Below are 13972 nucleotides of genomic sequence, written 5' to 3'. Positions count from 1 at the left end.
GCTCGGCAGAAAATAAGCAGGCTATTGAGAAACTCACAGGCAGGGGCATTCCCTGTTCCTTTAACATCAGAGCTGGAAGAAATATGCCAGGTTATTTTTCACTAAACAATTCAAAATGATGTTTTCTAAGCTCCCCGTAGCCAGTAATGACATTTTTTGAATATCAGGCCCTTGACTTAAGTAAACAAACTGACAAATTTGCTTCACTTGAGAACCAAAAACCACTCATAATAAAAAGTTTCCCTTATTGTTTGTGTCGTCATTAAGTAACCAATCCAGCGTTTGTTCCCAGAGTACCTGGGCACATCCAACAACCCGTTTCCATTCAAGAAAATGTCCCTACGAGTAAACTCTGAGCAGATCCTCCATGCAAGGAGAGAAATTGCACTCAGCAGGCTTGAAGCAGCAAGGAAAAAGGGCTGCTGGAGGTGCAGACCAGGCACTGTGGGGTCAGAGGGGGAAAGGCCTCTCTGCAGACCCCATTGCTAGCTGCCATCCCAAAAGCATTGCGATGGGGACGTGAGGGCTGCCTGCTCAGAGCAGCCAGGGCCAAGCTGAGCCAGCAGCACCCAGAGCAGAGCCTTCGCCTCCCGGCTGAGCCACCGCCGGGTTTTGGTCCGCAGGAACCACCAGGAATGCTGGCTCACTTGCTTTCTTCCAGCCCCGTTTCCAGCTGGAGTATTACGTTTCCAGGCTTTAAATAAAAGGCTCACCCGCAAGGCAGCGTTGGAGAGGAGCCGGCGTAATCTGAAGCTGGAATCTCGGGCGGGAAAGGGGACGTGAAGAAAGACGCTGAAGTGGCACAGAGGGAGCCGGGGGGCGGACAAGGGAGTTATTCAAGGCCGATGGCGGGGCAGATGGGGAGCCAGTGTCTCAGGCAGTGCTCTGACTCGGACCCGTGTGAGCAGATCAGCGCTGCCCGGGGGTTTTCTTGCGGCGGGCTGGGGAAGCCAACAGCAGCAGCAGGTGGGAAAGCTGCCCTGCCTTTCTCTCCACCTATCGCAGGAGTATTTCAGCTCCTTGCTGTTGCCCCATTGCACTGGGAAAACGTCAGCAGGGACACTCCCTCCTCTGAGCAGCTTTCAGACCATGCTGGCACCGGGCGGGAGCAGGGAAAAGGTGAAATGCGTTGGTCCCGGTGGTGCAGCCGCTGGAGGCAGACAGCTGTGTGTCCCTGCGCCCTGTCCTGTGCTCGAGATCCTGGGCAAGCAGTAAGCAAGTCCTTCGGGAGGAGTGTGCAAGGAAAACTGGGCTGGTAAACGCCTGCTAACTTTAGGGAAAGAAAGGCAGTATCCAGTCAGTGTTTCTGTCTTCCTGCTTGAGCTGGCACAAGCCCTGTCTGTAAAGGTGTCTCGCCAAGGCCCTGCTTCACCTCGTGCTCACCCAAGGTGCAAGTGGGGACATGGGAGAGCAACCGGCAAGGAATTACAGGCCAGGGGCCATGCAGGGAGCTGTCCAGTCTTATCTTCCCCACGCAGCCCCGGGAGGAGATACAGGAGGCCTGCAGAGACCCCCAGGAGCTGGCTTGTGACCATTAAACCTAAGTCAGTCCTTCACCATCGGCGTATTCTGCCTACAGCTCATGGGTCTCCTCTCCCCACGGCTCCCCAGGCAGATGATACCTGTCCCGGGGCCCGGCGGGAGCGGCGCTTGTCTTTGTGTTCGCATCCCGTGTCCTGTTACAGTGCCGAAGCCTTTCTTGGGTTACGGGAGGCGTGCAGTGTCAAGTGATCGCGCCTCGCACGCTGCCGCCTTGCAGCTCCGCGTTTCTCCAGCCTAACTCGGGCCGCCGGCAGTGCTCGTGCCCTGAACTCCCTTTTCCAGCCCTGTGCCACACCAAGGTTGGGTCTGTCCCAGAAATGAGCGTATCGAGGAAGGCAGGCGGCTTGGCGCCGGCTCTTGTCAGGGCAGAAAGCAGCTGAGCATCACAGGGACAGACTCGGCACGAAAAAGAAGTGAGATCTGCTGCAGGGCCATTTCCTTCTCCTAGCCCCGTGTGAAACCTACTATAACCATTAAACTCCCCTCGACTCTATACAGCTCCTCCTGGTTACAGTGCCTGATCCCTCACGAGAGATAGCACCATCCGATAATCCACAAAAGCAGCTTGGATGAGTGCCTGCAGATGTCCACCCAGCTATCGCCACAGGAAGGATTGGCAAGCATGCACAGACACCTCCCTTCCAGCCCTTCCCTTGGCTCCTGCTGGAGCCACACTGGTTTCCCCCCCACGGCCTTTCATCTGGGTTCAGAAGAGACGCCGGTAAGTGGAGAAGCGGCTTAATTTATTTATGGTACGCATTAACATTTATTCAGCCGGTTGCTGTGCATTGAGCAAGGTGGCAACCTGAGAGGTGACAGCCATTCCCCCTGCTGCCCGCCGAGCTGGGGCTCTCTGTATGGGCAGCCACCGATGCTTCCAGAACACGGAGCTGAGCAAATGTGATGCTGTTCTGCTAAGGGATGTGGGAAGGATGACACGGCCCCCATGACAGCCGGGCAACTCCGCCAAGGATGGCTGAGCACCCTAGAAAGAGCTTTGGTCAAGATTCTGGTAGGGATAGAGCTGGGGGAAGATATCTCAGGGCTGTAAGCCATTTTTCTGCAGAATTCCCTGGCGATTTGGGTCTCTCTGCATCCCTCTGGGCTCACCACAACGTAAAAGATTTGGTGCTGTTCCATGTACCCGGTGTCACAGCACTTAGAGCAGGCCAGCTGTGACACCAGGGCAGCCACCTTCCTCAGGGGCTGGCACCTCTGCGGATCTGTGTGGCCCAGCAGCTGGGACCTGGGCGCTGTGAGCTGCATGCTATCGAGTCACAGAATCATTGAGGTTGGAAGAGACCCTTCAGATCGTCGAGTCCAACCATCACTACCAAGTCCACCACTGAACCATGTCCCTACGTGCCACATCCACACGTCTCTTAAATACCTCCAGGGATGGTGGCTCCACCACCTCCCTGGGCAGCCCGCCCCAACACCTGACCACCCTTCCCATGAGGAAATTCTTCCTAATATCCAATCCAAGACATCTGTGTGCTTTGGATCTGCAGAAGGACGTTACCCAGCGAGCTTTAAATGCAGCAGATGTCTGTGTGCTCATCGCACCCAGGCTTTGGAGGCCTGGCAGCGTGCACAGGCTGACGGTCCAGCCTGACTGCACAGGAGAAAAATGGAAACATAAAAAGTCTCCTAAGCTCTGCGTGTCCCTTAGCAGCATCATAATCACATAATCAAGGCCAGCTCGGCTTGATGTGATTTGTTTCATTATGAAACATAATTCTCCCTGGAATTTTAGTTCTTGCCTGCCCTCCACCCCCAAATGTGCCAGCTCACAGCAGAAACTGATGTTGGGGGAGGGAGGATTCAAGTGGGAAGGGGACCCGAACATTTAAATGTCGGCTTAACACACGCTGAGTGCCCTTTGGAAAAGGCACACTGAATTAGTGAACAAGTCTCAAGCTCTGCCAGGCATAAACTCCACGGACGTGCTTGTGCATACGGAGCCGAGCCAGCCGACAGCCACTGATTTCTGCGGTAAATGACTGCAGCCCTCATAGTGCCCTGCTGAGGCGGGAGGGAAATCAGGGGCCGCTGATTTAATTCCTTTTGAGGATTTGGCCTCTGGACTTACAGTACTCATTTGAGGTTTGCTGTAATTTGGTGGGAGAGGGCCTGTTCTTGCTGAAATTTGCTTTTGGGGTGTGTCCATGAAAAAAATAAATAAAATTTGAAGATATGAAGATGTAACTCAGCGTTTAAAATGACTTATTTGAGAAAGTGTTTGGTTTCAAAGCAGTTTTTCACCCTTTCCCTTTGCTTGCTTTTACAATGAAGGCATTGCAGGGTGGGCAGTACTCACCACCAGATGCTGCCACATCAGTCCTGTGCACACAATTAGATCCCACCCCAACACCCTGATAATTCAGAGCCCTGGGCTGTCTCCATCAGTGGGTGCTAACCTGAGCTCGTGCCCTGTTTCCAACACAGTTTTCAACTCTCAGTTTCATTTTCACATGTCTCTGTACAGTTTCCTATTTACCTTGCAACTAAAATGTTTCAGACCCTGATTTGCAAGATTTGCAAGAGCTTTCAGAGCACAGCAAAGGAAATGATGCTGTCAGAGGCAAGATGAGATGACTGAGATGGCAGTCCTGCGTGCAGAGTGGAGCAGCACTTGAACATTGCCACTCCTCAGCCTCTCTCTTCTTTCTGGGCTTAACACATGTCCTTTCATCCCCAGACAAATGACAGACACAATTCAAACCTTCTCTTGGCACCTGCCCATCATGCAGCATCGAGGCCACAAGTAGCCCTGTCCAGTAGCATTAAATTGCTCGTCCACCTTTATTCCTATGTTTCACTTCTTTGCAGCTAATCAAAGTTAGCAGTTCCTGTGTTTAACAGTTCATCCTCTAAGTACAGTCCCTACCGTCCCACCAGTGCCCTCTTCTCGAAAACCATCATTTGGGGGACAGAGTTTCAGACCATTCCACACTGATAAAACTCCAGGTAAAGCCATCCAGCAACCAAAAGCACTTTCCAGGGTCAAACACAGCCACCCTTGCCTTGCAGCACCAAAGGGAGCTTTCGGACCAAATACAAGCTCCTTGACGGGGCTGTCACAACGCTTCCACACCCAGTGCAAGCATCAGCCTGGCAAACTGACAGCTCTCTGGTGGGAGCGTTTGCAAGTTTGGGCTCCCTGAAAGCTGCAAGTGTTCCCCCCAACAAAACCCCTTCTCCTTATCCAGAGAGCATCTGAGGGGGATGACTTCTGACACGGCTCTCTGCTTTTTCTGCCCATCCCAGCATACCCCACAGGACAGGGCTTCACCTGGGATGCATTAAGAGAGCTTCTAAGATCAGGAAGAACTGTTATTGATTCCTAAATGTTCTCTACTGCTCCTCAGCCTGTGTTTCGCTGGCTCCTCTGGAGTTCCAGTGGTTTATGGACAAGCTGCAGATCAGGCTCTGCACAAGCGCCGATCCCACCGATTCCCTCTGCTTCCGATCAGCCAAAGGGCACTGGAGTTTTCATGGCTCACCGAGTAGTTAAAAGAGTATAATCATTAACATGCTGAGGACAGTTTTTCCTTTGCCGGGCCCCTTATGGGGTTATCTTGATAGCATAACTGGAGAGGATCTGGGTGGCGGGTGGGGGGCGAGAGGAAGCCGTGCCTGCGTTTGCTCTTCTGTCCGCACGAAATCACCACTGTGCCCCGCGTGGGAGACGGCAGCATGGAGGCAAGGTGTGTTTTCACTGCCATGTCAGGGCAGCCTGCTGTGCGTGGAGGTCTGATACACAGGGCTGAGTACCGGCCTAAAGCTCCCTAGCAGCTGGCTCCAGATCTCCAGAGGTGCCCTTGCTATAGCAAACCCTACGTGTCCGTGGGCATGACTTACCGTACAGGTCCTTTGCGCTCAGCTTGGAGGCTCCGTCCGCTCTGCCCATGCTGCCACTGTAAGAGAGACAAGGCAGAAATCAGCCGTCACTTGTTAACCTTGTTAACATCTGCTCTCACGTGCGATGCACACGGCAATCGTCACCGCAGCCCCATGGCAATCCCAAAGGAGAGCAGAACTGCCCTCCTCACCACAGCTATCTGGTATGCTGTGGCCCCAAATCGCCTGTGTTTGCTCCTCTGTCCGAGCCAGGGAAAAGGAGAACTCCCATTTTACCACCGAGTCCACCTAAACCCAAGGCAGCTTAAGAGCCAGGCCTTAGGGCCCTTGTTAATGGACCCTTTTAAAGCCCACTGCAGCTGCTCAGACACTGAACGCAGCCCCTGTAAAAATGTGCAAGGACGTAATTGAGCCCAAAATGCTTTGAGTTTGGGGTGTCAGGCCTCCAGGCATGGGTTATATCCCCTGTAAGGCCATCCCTCCCCCTGCCCTGCCTGCCCGGGCTGTGTGTGGGAGTGCTCAGCCTGAGGGAATGGTGGGGACAGGGGAGGATCAAAGCAGCACCTCAGGGTGTCAGGCGCCATGGCTGAGGCAGGGGGTGGCTGGCAGCTCCTGTCACGATGTCCCCCTGGGTGCTGGCGATGCTCGGCAGCACTCTTACACCTGTACCCCGCTCTCTGGAGACCAGGAGTGTGCAGGAAGGACGTGCCTGTGAGGTGAGAGGCTGCGATGCTGGGTACCACCACAGCTTGTGAGGTGCCCAGGAAGGGTGAAACAAACCCCTGGAATTTTCAGGGGATGGCAGGTGGGACCCCCAGAAGCATCCCCCCGGGTGGTGGGAAGGAGCAGAGGTGCCAGCCACGAGATGGAGGGAGCCCACCATGGAGATCCTTACTTTGCTGAGCCAGGGCTGCTGCTGAGGGATCCCTTGAGACTCATGTCGCTTCACAGGACAGGCAACTGCAGCGGAAGCAGAGAACACAGGGTTAGCAATCAGAAACCAGCCATCACACACTCAGATGATTTATCCGTGTGCATGGTGCCCTCCCCACCTCTGATTTGGGGTCCCCAGGCAGCAGCCTGAGCAGGTGAGAGCGGTCAGTTGGGTACAGTGGGGTTTCCAGGCCGGTCTCTGCCCCGTGGCTCAGACACTTGTCACAGCTCTGACCTGGGCCGAGGTGAAGATGACACAACCTTTCTGAAACCTACTTCCACCTCTACCCTCTCACCCAGCCCGTGCAGGCACACCCAGACTCCGTGGCATCTCAGCACAGCCGCCTTCTACCAACGCAGCCCTGATGATGGTTTAGCACGGCCTGACGAGGCCTTTGCCTTTATGGCCTGTCTGAGGCCATTAACAGGCTCACAGATCACTGTGGCCGTGTGCTCACCATGGTAAGTGTCCTGAGTCATTTTTCATGCACATACTGCCATTATCTTATGCCATGTGGCTCTACACCAGCTGTTAAAGTATCCTTACCCAGCGTATTCCCCAAATAGAGAAAAGACTGCTCCACCGGCAGCATAAGGATGGAGAAAAAAATTATTGCACTGTCTGGCTACTTGGTGAGAGGCAGGCAGGCTTAGCACTGATATTTCACCTCCTTTTGCTGATGAGAAATATAAATAACGAGAAAATGCTTGAGAGAGATGCAGGCGCTGCTCTGAGAGCAGAACTGCAAGAGAAAAAAAGGAAAGGAAAACAAGGTATAATAAAAACTTGGGGGACATTTCGTATTGGGATCCAAGATATCCACCTCAGTTCTAGTGCGTGAGTTGAAGGAAAGCCAAGACAAACTCTTCAAGGTTTTTTATTCCCTTTTAAGAAGCTTGGGAGGCACCTGTGTGTGGGCTGTGCACTCAGCGCCTCTTTTCCTTCTCCTGGGTCAGATCCCGCTCACCTCATTATAAAGCTGTCAGAATTCAAAGGTATGGCTTTAAAACACTCATTGGTGGTCTGAAGGAAGGCATTAATCACTGTCTTCAGCAGGAGCTCCTGCAATGGGACCTTTCAAGTTGGTTGGCACGTGCAGAGCTGCCTCCCTGAGGTTTTGCTTAACTGAGTTTGGGCTCAATCTGTGTGCAATCCCTGGGGAACACTTTGGAGTCATCCCTGGCATCTGGGATTTCCTAACAGGAGGCTGACTGTCTCTGCTGCAGGGCTTGTTGTATCATCGGCAGATTCCCTAGGTATCCGGTTTTATTCCTCGTGTTGGAAACGCTCGCTTGTGGTATTTCGCTCTGTGCCTTTTGCCCTGAGGTCAGGGCAGATTCGCAGCTTTCCTACCGATTGTAACACGTCAGAGGGATGTGCTTTGTGGCTCTCCAGATACAGCTCTCCAGGTGAGGCACACAGCCTGTGCGCACACTTCATGCGGGCACGCCGCTACTACCATTGCACAGCCACACGCTCGTGTTCACACTGACTCCCCTGGCATGTTCTGGGCTCAGCCTGATGGCTTCCAGCCTATTTTGTATCGCATTAATGCTCCTCAGTGCTAAGGCACGGGTAGAAATTACTTTGAAGTGCAATTTGTAGATAGTATATTAAATTCCCATTTTCATATATTAAATTCCCATTTTCATCTCTCTTTTGGCAGAAACCAAAGCCCATGCACACACAAATGTGGCTATAAATTCATATATGTTAGAATAGAAACTTGGTGTTCTGCCAGCCTCTCTGAGCGTAAGAAAACCCGTCCCTGTGCCCAGGCTTAGGTACCTGTGAATTTTTCCTCTGTTAATAGCTGTCTGCTGGTTTCCTCTTACAGTCCTCAAATGGTTCCTATCTCTCAGATCTCTGTGTACATTAGCATAAGATACCTGGAAAAGGGAACGTGCTCTAATAAACCCAGCTCTCTTATGTTTACTTTATACTGTCTGAGCACTTTAGTCCCATGGCTAATGATCAGAGCTGGGAACGTTTCTGCTTATTAATGTAATATTTCTGGCTCCCTTTCACTTACTGCCGCAGGGCCGTGTCCTTAATGGGCTGAAATCCAGGTTACTCCAGAAGGTGAGGGAGTGCCATGTTTGGCTGGTGGAGTTCAGAGCTTGCTCCCAGGCCCCAGATGTAAAAAACAACAGGAGGAACCAGGGTCGCAGCCGAGGACATGCTGCTTTTGGTTTCTCCTTCACAAGAAAAAGACAAACTCTAGGGGATCTGGTCCTGCTTTTAGAAGAATCCGTCTGGCCAAATCCTGCCTTGCTGCCAGAGGAATGGGAATGGCAGCATTCACTGCTCAGCCTCAGGGGTAGAACAGGACCAGCCATAAAATGGGCCAATTTTTTATCTGCTGACGGTTAATAAGAAAATACCTAAGGGAATAAGCTGGGCTCCCTAGAGGAAAGCAGAATGTGCCGGTGTGTACCTAAGCTAGTAGAAGTGTCGCCAGACCTTTGCAGTTACCAGAACTACCTGCCAGCGTGCTGCCTGCAGTGTGCAATGGGAACAACCCGCCGCCCAGGAACAGCACGAGGGGTTTTGTGCCGCTTATATGCTGATGCTCCAGAAGGCTTTTGCTTAGCTGAGCAGAAGCTGTAATGCATGAAATGTCAGCAATGCTGATATCAATTGCTCTGTCCGACCCATCTGCCTGAGTGATCCCTGCTCCATCTCCTTGTTCGTAATTACAGTAACCCCAGTGCCCCCAGTGCCCCCCTCCCTCCGCCTGCTGGGAGGTTGTGCGCACTTCCAGGTTGCCTGCACCTGAACAAGGGCACGGAGCAGGGAGCAGTGCGAGCGCCTGCCGAGTCAGCAGGTCTTTATCCTGTTGGCTCCCTGCTTTTTATTTATTCATGCTATTTTCATTATTTAACCTTCTTGATGCTGCTTTAAGGACCGTGTCTCTGTTCAAACTTGTGTTAAGCAAAATGAGGGTGTGGTGTGAGGCTGACCGAATTAAACCAGGACAGATCCTTGTGCCAGAACTTTTAATTCAGTTTAAATTGTCTGATATTAATTGAATCCTGGCTGGTTGACTGGGGGAGGACACGCTTCTGAGGGGTTGGAGTCTTTATAATTATTTTGCTAAATTGAGAGACAACCAGACTTGAATAAGATGAAGAAGGGGCTGAGAGAACATCACCTCTAAATGTGGATGGAGCCAGGGACAAGAAGCGAGAAGCTCAAGGGGCTGTGGCCGAGCAGCTTGCTTTCCTGGGTTCCCCATCCCCATGGTGACATCCCTAAGAGCTCCATCAACCTGCAACCCCGATGCACATGTTGTCTTCTCCCTGCTGTCGTTTCAGCTGTGCTCACGCTCTCCTGATTAGAGGGTTCCTGAGCTCTCTCTTATCTCCCTGCAGGGTGTGGCTGCTTTCTCCTCCTTCCCCAGTGGGGCCAGCATGCATAAGGAAGGGAAGCAAGAGGCAAATTTAGCAGTGACCCTGTAAAGCCTCCATCCCACATCTCCGTCCGCCCAAGCCATGCCCAGAGGTCCCATGTGCTGAACTGGGGGCCCAAGGGAGACCAGTGGAAGCCAGTGCTGAAGGACACTGAGGTGGGTGAAGCATTGTGCTTTAAAGCCAAGGAAATCTCACTCCCTGACTTTCCGGACATCCTTGCCCTTGAAGGTCAAATATCCTCCCAAAGACACACACACATTCATGGTAGGAGCCTGTCATTGTTGTCTGTGCTACATTTCTGTACTTTTATAGTAAGTGGAAAAGGGCCATGCATTGTTTTGACTTTCTTTGAGCCTTTGAAGAGGGAGCTGCACCCCTGCAAGGGTGGAGAAGCTCTGGGGTAGAGGAAAAAGTAATAGCTCTCTTCTCTGTGGGCTGATCACTGCGATTGTCATACGGTATTTTTATCAGGAATACTTCCCACTCGTCTGCTGTGGTCATGCATTGTTTTTGTTCTCAAGCAAATGGAAAGGGATTGTGAAAAATTCTAAATGCTGGGTGAAGATTGGACAACTTGAAAGTGGGAAATACTCGTGTATTTTTAGGGCCAGTACAATTCTCATCATAATCACAGTGAATACCAATAACAATAGCAGCATCTAGTGCCTGCAAGTGTTTTTCCTCATGGGTCTAAGAGCACCTTTAAGACTGAGATCAGAGCGGGCTGGAGAGGGTTTGTTGCTGTCAGAGCCCATCACAATACACAGTTGTAGCAGCAGAGAAACGCTGGGCAAAATGTAACAGGTTTTGCTGGAGCAGCAGAAGAAAAATAAGGCCAAGCTCTACTTAAGATGCTTGTGAGTGGAAAATTTGATATGTTCAGTCTGAAATGATCTCCAATTTTACATCTGTTAAAACAGCAGGATTGTATACTTTAATGTCAGCTAGATTGTGTTTGATGTTTGTCAAGGGCAAAATATATTCATCTATGTGTAAGAGCTGTTTGAGTGCGATTTTCCCTAAGTTTGTATTGAATGAGATTTTTGAAATATTCCATTTTAATTCCAAGCTGGGATGAAGCCAAATCTCAGAAACTTTCAGGAAAAATAATTAAAAAAAAAAAAAAAAACTTCTTTCTCTGTGCAGTTCTGACTAGAGTTACTTCACCTGTTTTATGCACAAGAAAACTGTGGCATGAAGAAGTGGAAAGAACTCGTCAATGACCATGTACATCTTGGTTCTAGAGGAAGGAAAAGAAACCTCAACCTTGCATTTCACCCATTGCTCTGTCTGGTAGGACTTGCTACTCCTGAGCTGGGCAGAGTTTTGTTTAAGAACCATCTCCAAAACCTTAAAACCCAACAAGCTACCTAGGTATAGTAGTAAGCTTTTCTGCGCATGGGCTAACTCACTTCTAACAGACCTTGAAAAATTCTGCTAGGTATGATAGGACTTCCATAATGCCTGTGGACTTGCACTGAAACATTATCCTAATTGGAGCCATTGTACTAATACTGCTGGTTTAACCAAGGTGTCACTAAAAAGGGGCCAAGTAGGACTTGATGTCCATAGCCTAAAGCTTTTCTTGACCAGATTGGGCCAACGGGGCTGAGGTCAACAAGCGAAGCAGTCCAGGCAGCCCCATCCATGCAGCACAGAGCTGGTGGTGGGAATGGCCTTGTTCTGCCCCACACGTGAAGTGCCCTGGGACATGGCGAGGGAAGGCACCACCAAGCAGGTTACGGGGCTTGGGCACAGGTGAAATGTACGTGATGGAAAGGCTGCCCCAGGGCAGGAGGGCACGGATCCCTGGCAGCGTGCTGCTGTCTGTGCAGGCAGCCAGAGCCGACTGGATGGGCCAAGCAGAGGTGCTCGATTAGCAAAAGCCTCAGCAAGCAGCATAAAGCATCAGTTAGAAAGCTAGAAACATTAGCTGTCCACCTCGTGATGCTATCTTTTTAACTTCCCAGGACAACAAAGCGCTGTCTGTTAGAGTTGCTGGGTGTTTTTGTAAGGGAATGTCACGCTGATGAAAGCTGTTTGACAGCCTGGCCTGCGGAGCTAAGTCTTGTCATGTATACAAGAGCAGGGGAGCACAGCACTGTGGCAGGACTTGTCCTGCGCTGCTTGGCTCGTCCACGCTCCAGACGGCCCCTGTGAGTGTCCCTCCAGCTCCCATCATCTGCCCTGCCTGCTGTGGTAACATATGGGAGGAGCTGGCAGACAGAAGGGGCTACATCCCACGCCACCCCACTAACAAAACAGCTTTGTGGTGTTGGGGAGGCTCTGCGGTGTGTGCTCAGTGCACCCCGTGGGGCACCCGAGAGCTGTAAATTCACATGGCCTGCTTTAGTTCTCTAAAGTGCTTGTGGGGTGTAACCCAGGAGCCTGCAGCAAATCTGAGAATTTAACCTGGGTCTCTTGTGTCCTGGTCCAGCATCCTTATGAAGGACCCACCCTTCTCTTGCCTTCAGTTGCTTTTCTGAACCTGCCAGTAAGGAAGTCTGGCAGGCCTCACTGGAAGAAACTCAAACCTATTCTGTAGGGTCTCTTCCAAGAGCATATGCTCCTAAAAAACCTATGTTTGGGTTAGTCAGATAGCATCAGGAGAAACCCATATCCAGAGTAAAGAAGCAAGTGAACATGCTATGTTTGTTGTTGCTGCTTTGTAAGAGCAAGGAAACAAGGCTCTTGTTTCCTCTTAAGACTGAAATTTCCAAATCCCATCTTTCAAATCAGGCCTTGCAAGTCAAGGTGGTTCAGCAAGACCAAGTCCAAACTTCACAACTCCATTTGAACCTGTTGCTGGTGATTCCTGCTTTGAGAAGGGAAAAGCATCCAACCAATCTCTCTCAGAGACTCCCTGGGAGTCTCCTTTATTATCTGCCCTCTTTGAGATGTCTTTACAGAGCCCCATGTTTTGGAAAGCAATGAGTCCTGTTTTTTTGCTTCCTCCATCCTACCCGTGGCACCCTTTCAAGTTTTCGTCTTCGCAGTGATAGAGCCACTCAAGATCACGGGTTGCTTTGGGAAGATGCTAGCCCCTATGGAAGAGGTGAGCCCGAATGCGTGCATAGCATCAGGGTACGCACAGCACGTAGGTGTTACAGTCATTAGAGTCACAGGCAGTGGGTACAGCCTGCTGGGTGCCTGCAAGGAACACTCCCTGCTCTGCACATGGGATTTTTCACATTACAGAGATTCTCCACAAGACAAGCACCCAGATAAATACAACCCAGCCCAGCAGGTCAGTGACATCAGTTGCTGGCAGAAAGATGTTGTGGATTTAGCCAAATCCCAGCTGGGACTGGTGTGTTACTCACTGTATAGCTATTGAACACATAGGCCCACGTAGGGAAGAACTAAATCTTCTTCAGCCTCCGTGGAAGAAGCAGGGAGCAGCTCTTTTAGACCAAGACACCTCCAATCTATAGCCACCCCTCTGCTTTGATGGGCCCTGACTGCTGCTTTTTAAGTCTCTCCCCTTCTTATATGCCGTGCCCTTCTGTGCTCAGCCCAAATGGGATAAGACTCATACCCATCACTGAGGATCACAACCGAGGAGCCAGTGCCTTGTTCACCAACCTCCTCAGAAACAACAACTTGTGCTTAAAAAGTATTTCCTGAGAAAACAGGCCTACTTCCCAGCATCGAGAGGGGAACACCCGCACGCTTGTCCGGCAGTTGGGCTTGGCATGAGCGGTCCCTGCGGGCCACACAGCCCTGCCAGCTTGCACTAGGAGTTTGGAGGCGACACATCTGCTGTCTGCACTATTGATCCATCACGGGGCTGAAATGGAAGCTTGTGTTAATGCTCAGAAACACAAACTGATACCGTGGAGCAGAAGTGCCAATATTTACAAATTCCCAATGTGAGATTCACGGATCACCTAGGGAAAGGATGGGAAATCATCCCCCTGCAGCACACCTGTACACACACGCACGCGTGTGTGGCTGTTTGCAGTCCGTGGCCGATCTGCAAACAGCCCTTAGTGGAGGCCCAGGTCAGGAGCCCAGGCAGGGCTGGAGGCTCTGGCTGCCCACAGAGGCCGGTGTGGCAGAGGAAGGCTCTCCGCACAAGCTGAACCAAACTAGGAGCTTTTATATTCCTGCCAGGAGGTAAAACTCCCCTTAAAGAAACAACCAAAAGCAAGTCTAGACAGTGCCTTGCCCTATAAATATCCAGGGAGAACGCACAAATAGCCACAATCGCCAGGAT

The 13972-nt window shown here is 51.2% G+C and overlaps 1 protein-coding gene and 1 long non-coding RNA gene across 4 annotated transcripts in view; one reads left to right on the top strand and one right to left on the bottom strand.

Moving 5' to 3' along the window:
• EPS8L2 (EPS8 signaling adaptor L2) overlaps positions 1 to 13972 on the bottom strand; it is a 63529-nt gene that overhangs the window by 36482 nt on the left and 13075 nt on the right. Inside the window, exons 2-3 of the mRNA XM_083836881.1 lie at positions 6302 to 6366; positions 5407 to 5462 (exon numbers count right to left, since the gene is read on the bottom strand). Of these exons, the coding sequence (XP_083693007.1) occupies positions 5407 to 5462; positions 6302 to 6345 (100 nt within the window). The 5' untranslated portion in view covers positions 6346 to 6366. The remainder of the gene's footprint in view (positions 1 to 5406; positions 5463 to 6301; positions 6367 to 13972) is intronic.
• The window catches only part of LOC310899882, a 52817-nt gene that overhangs the window by 27233 nt on the left and 11612 nt on the right, over positions 1 to 13972 (top strand). For 2 of the 3 annotated variants that reach the window (XR_014584724.1, XR_014584725.1), the window contains exon 1: positions 7013 to 9908. This is a non-coding gene — a long non-coding RNA (uncharacterized lncRNA). Of the gene's footprint in view, positions 1 to 7012; positions 9909 to 13972 lie in introns of those variants that run through there. The other variant, XR_014584723.1, reaches the window with a different exon arrangement.

This window comes from Anser anser (genome assembly GCF_964211835.1).
Source record: "Anser anser genome assembly, chromosome: 5".
Classification (NCBI taxonomy): Eukaryota; Metazoa; Chordata; class Aves; order Anseriformes; family Anatidae; genus Anser; species Anser anser.
Note: the sequence above shows the minus strand (reverse complement) of the source record. Positions and strands in the feature narration are given on the sequence as shown.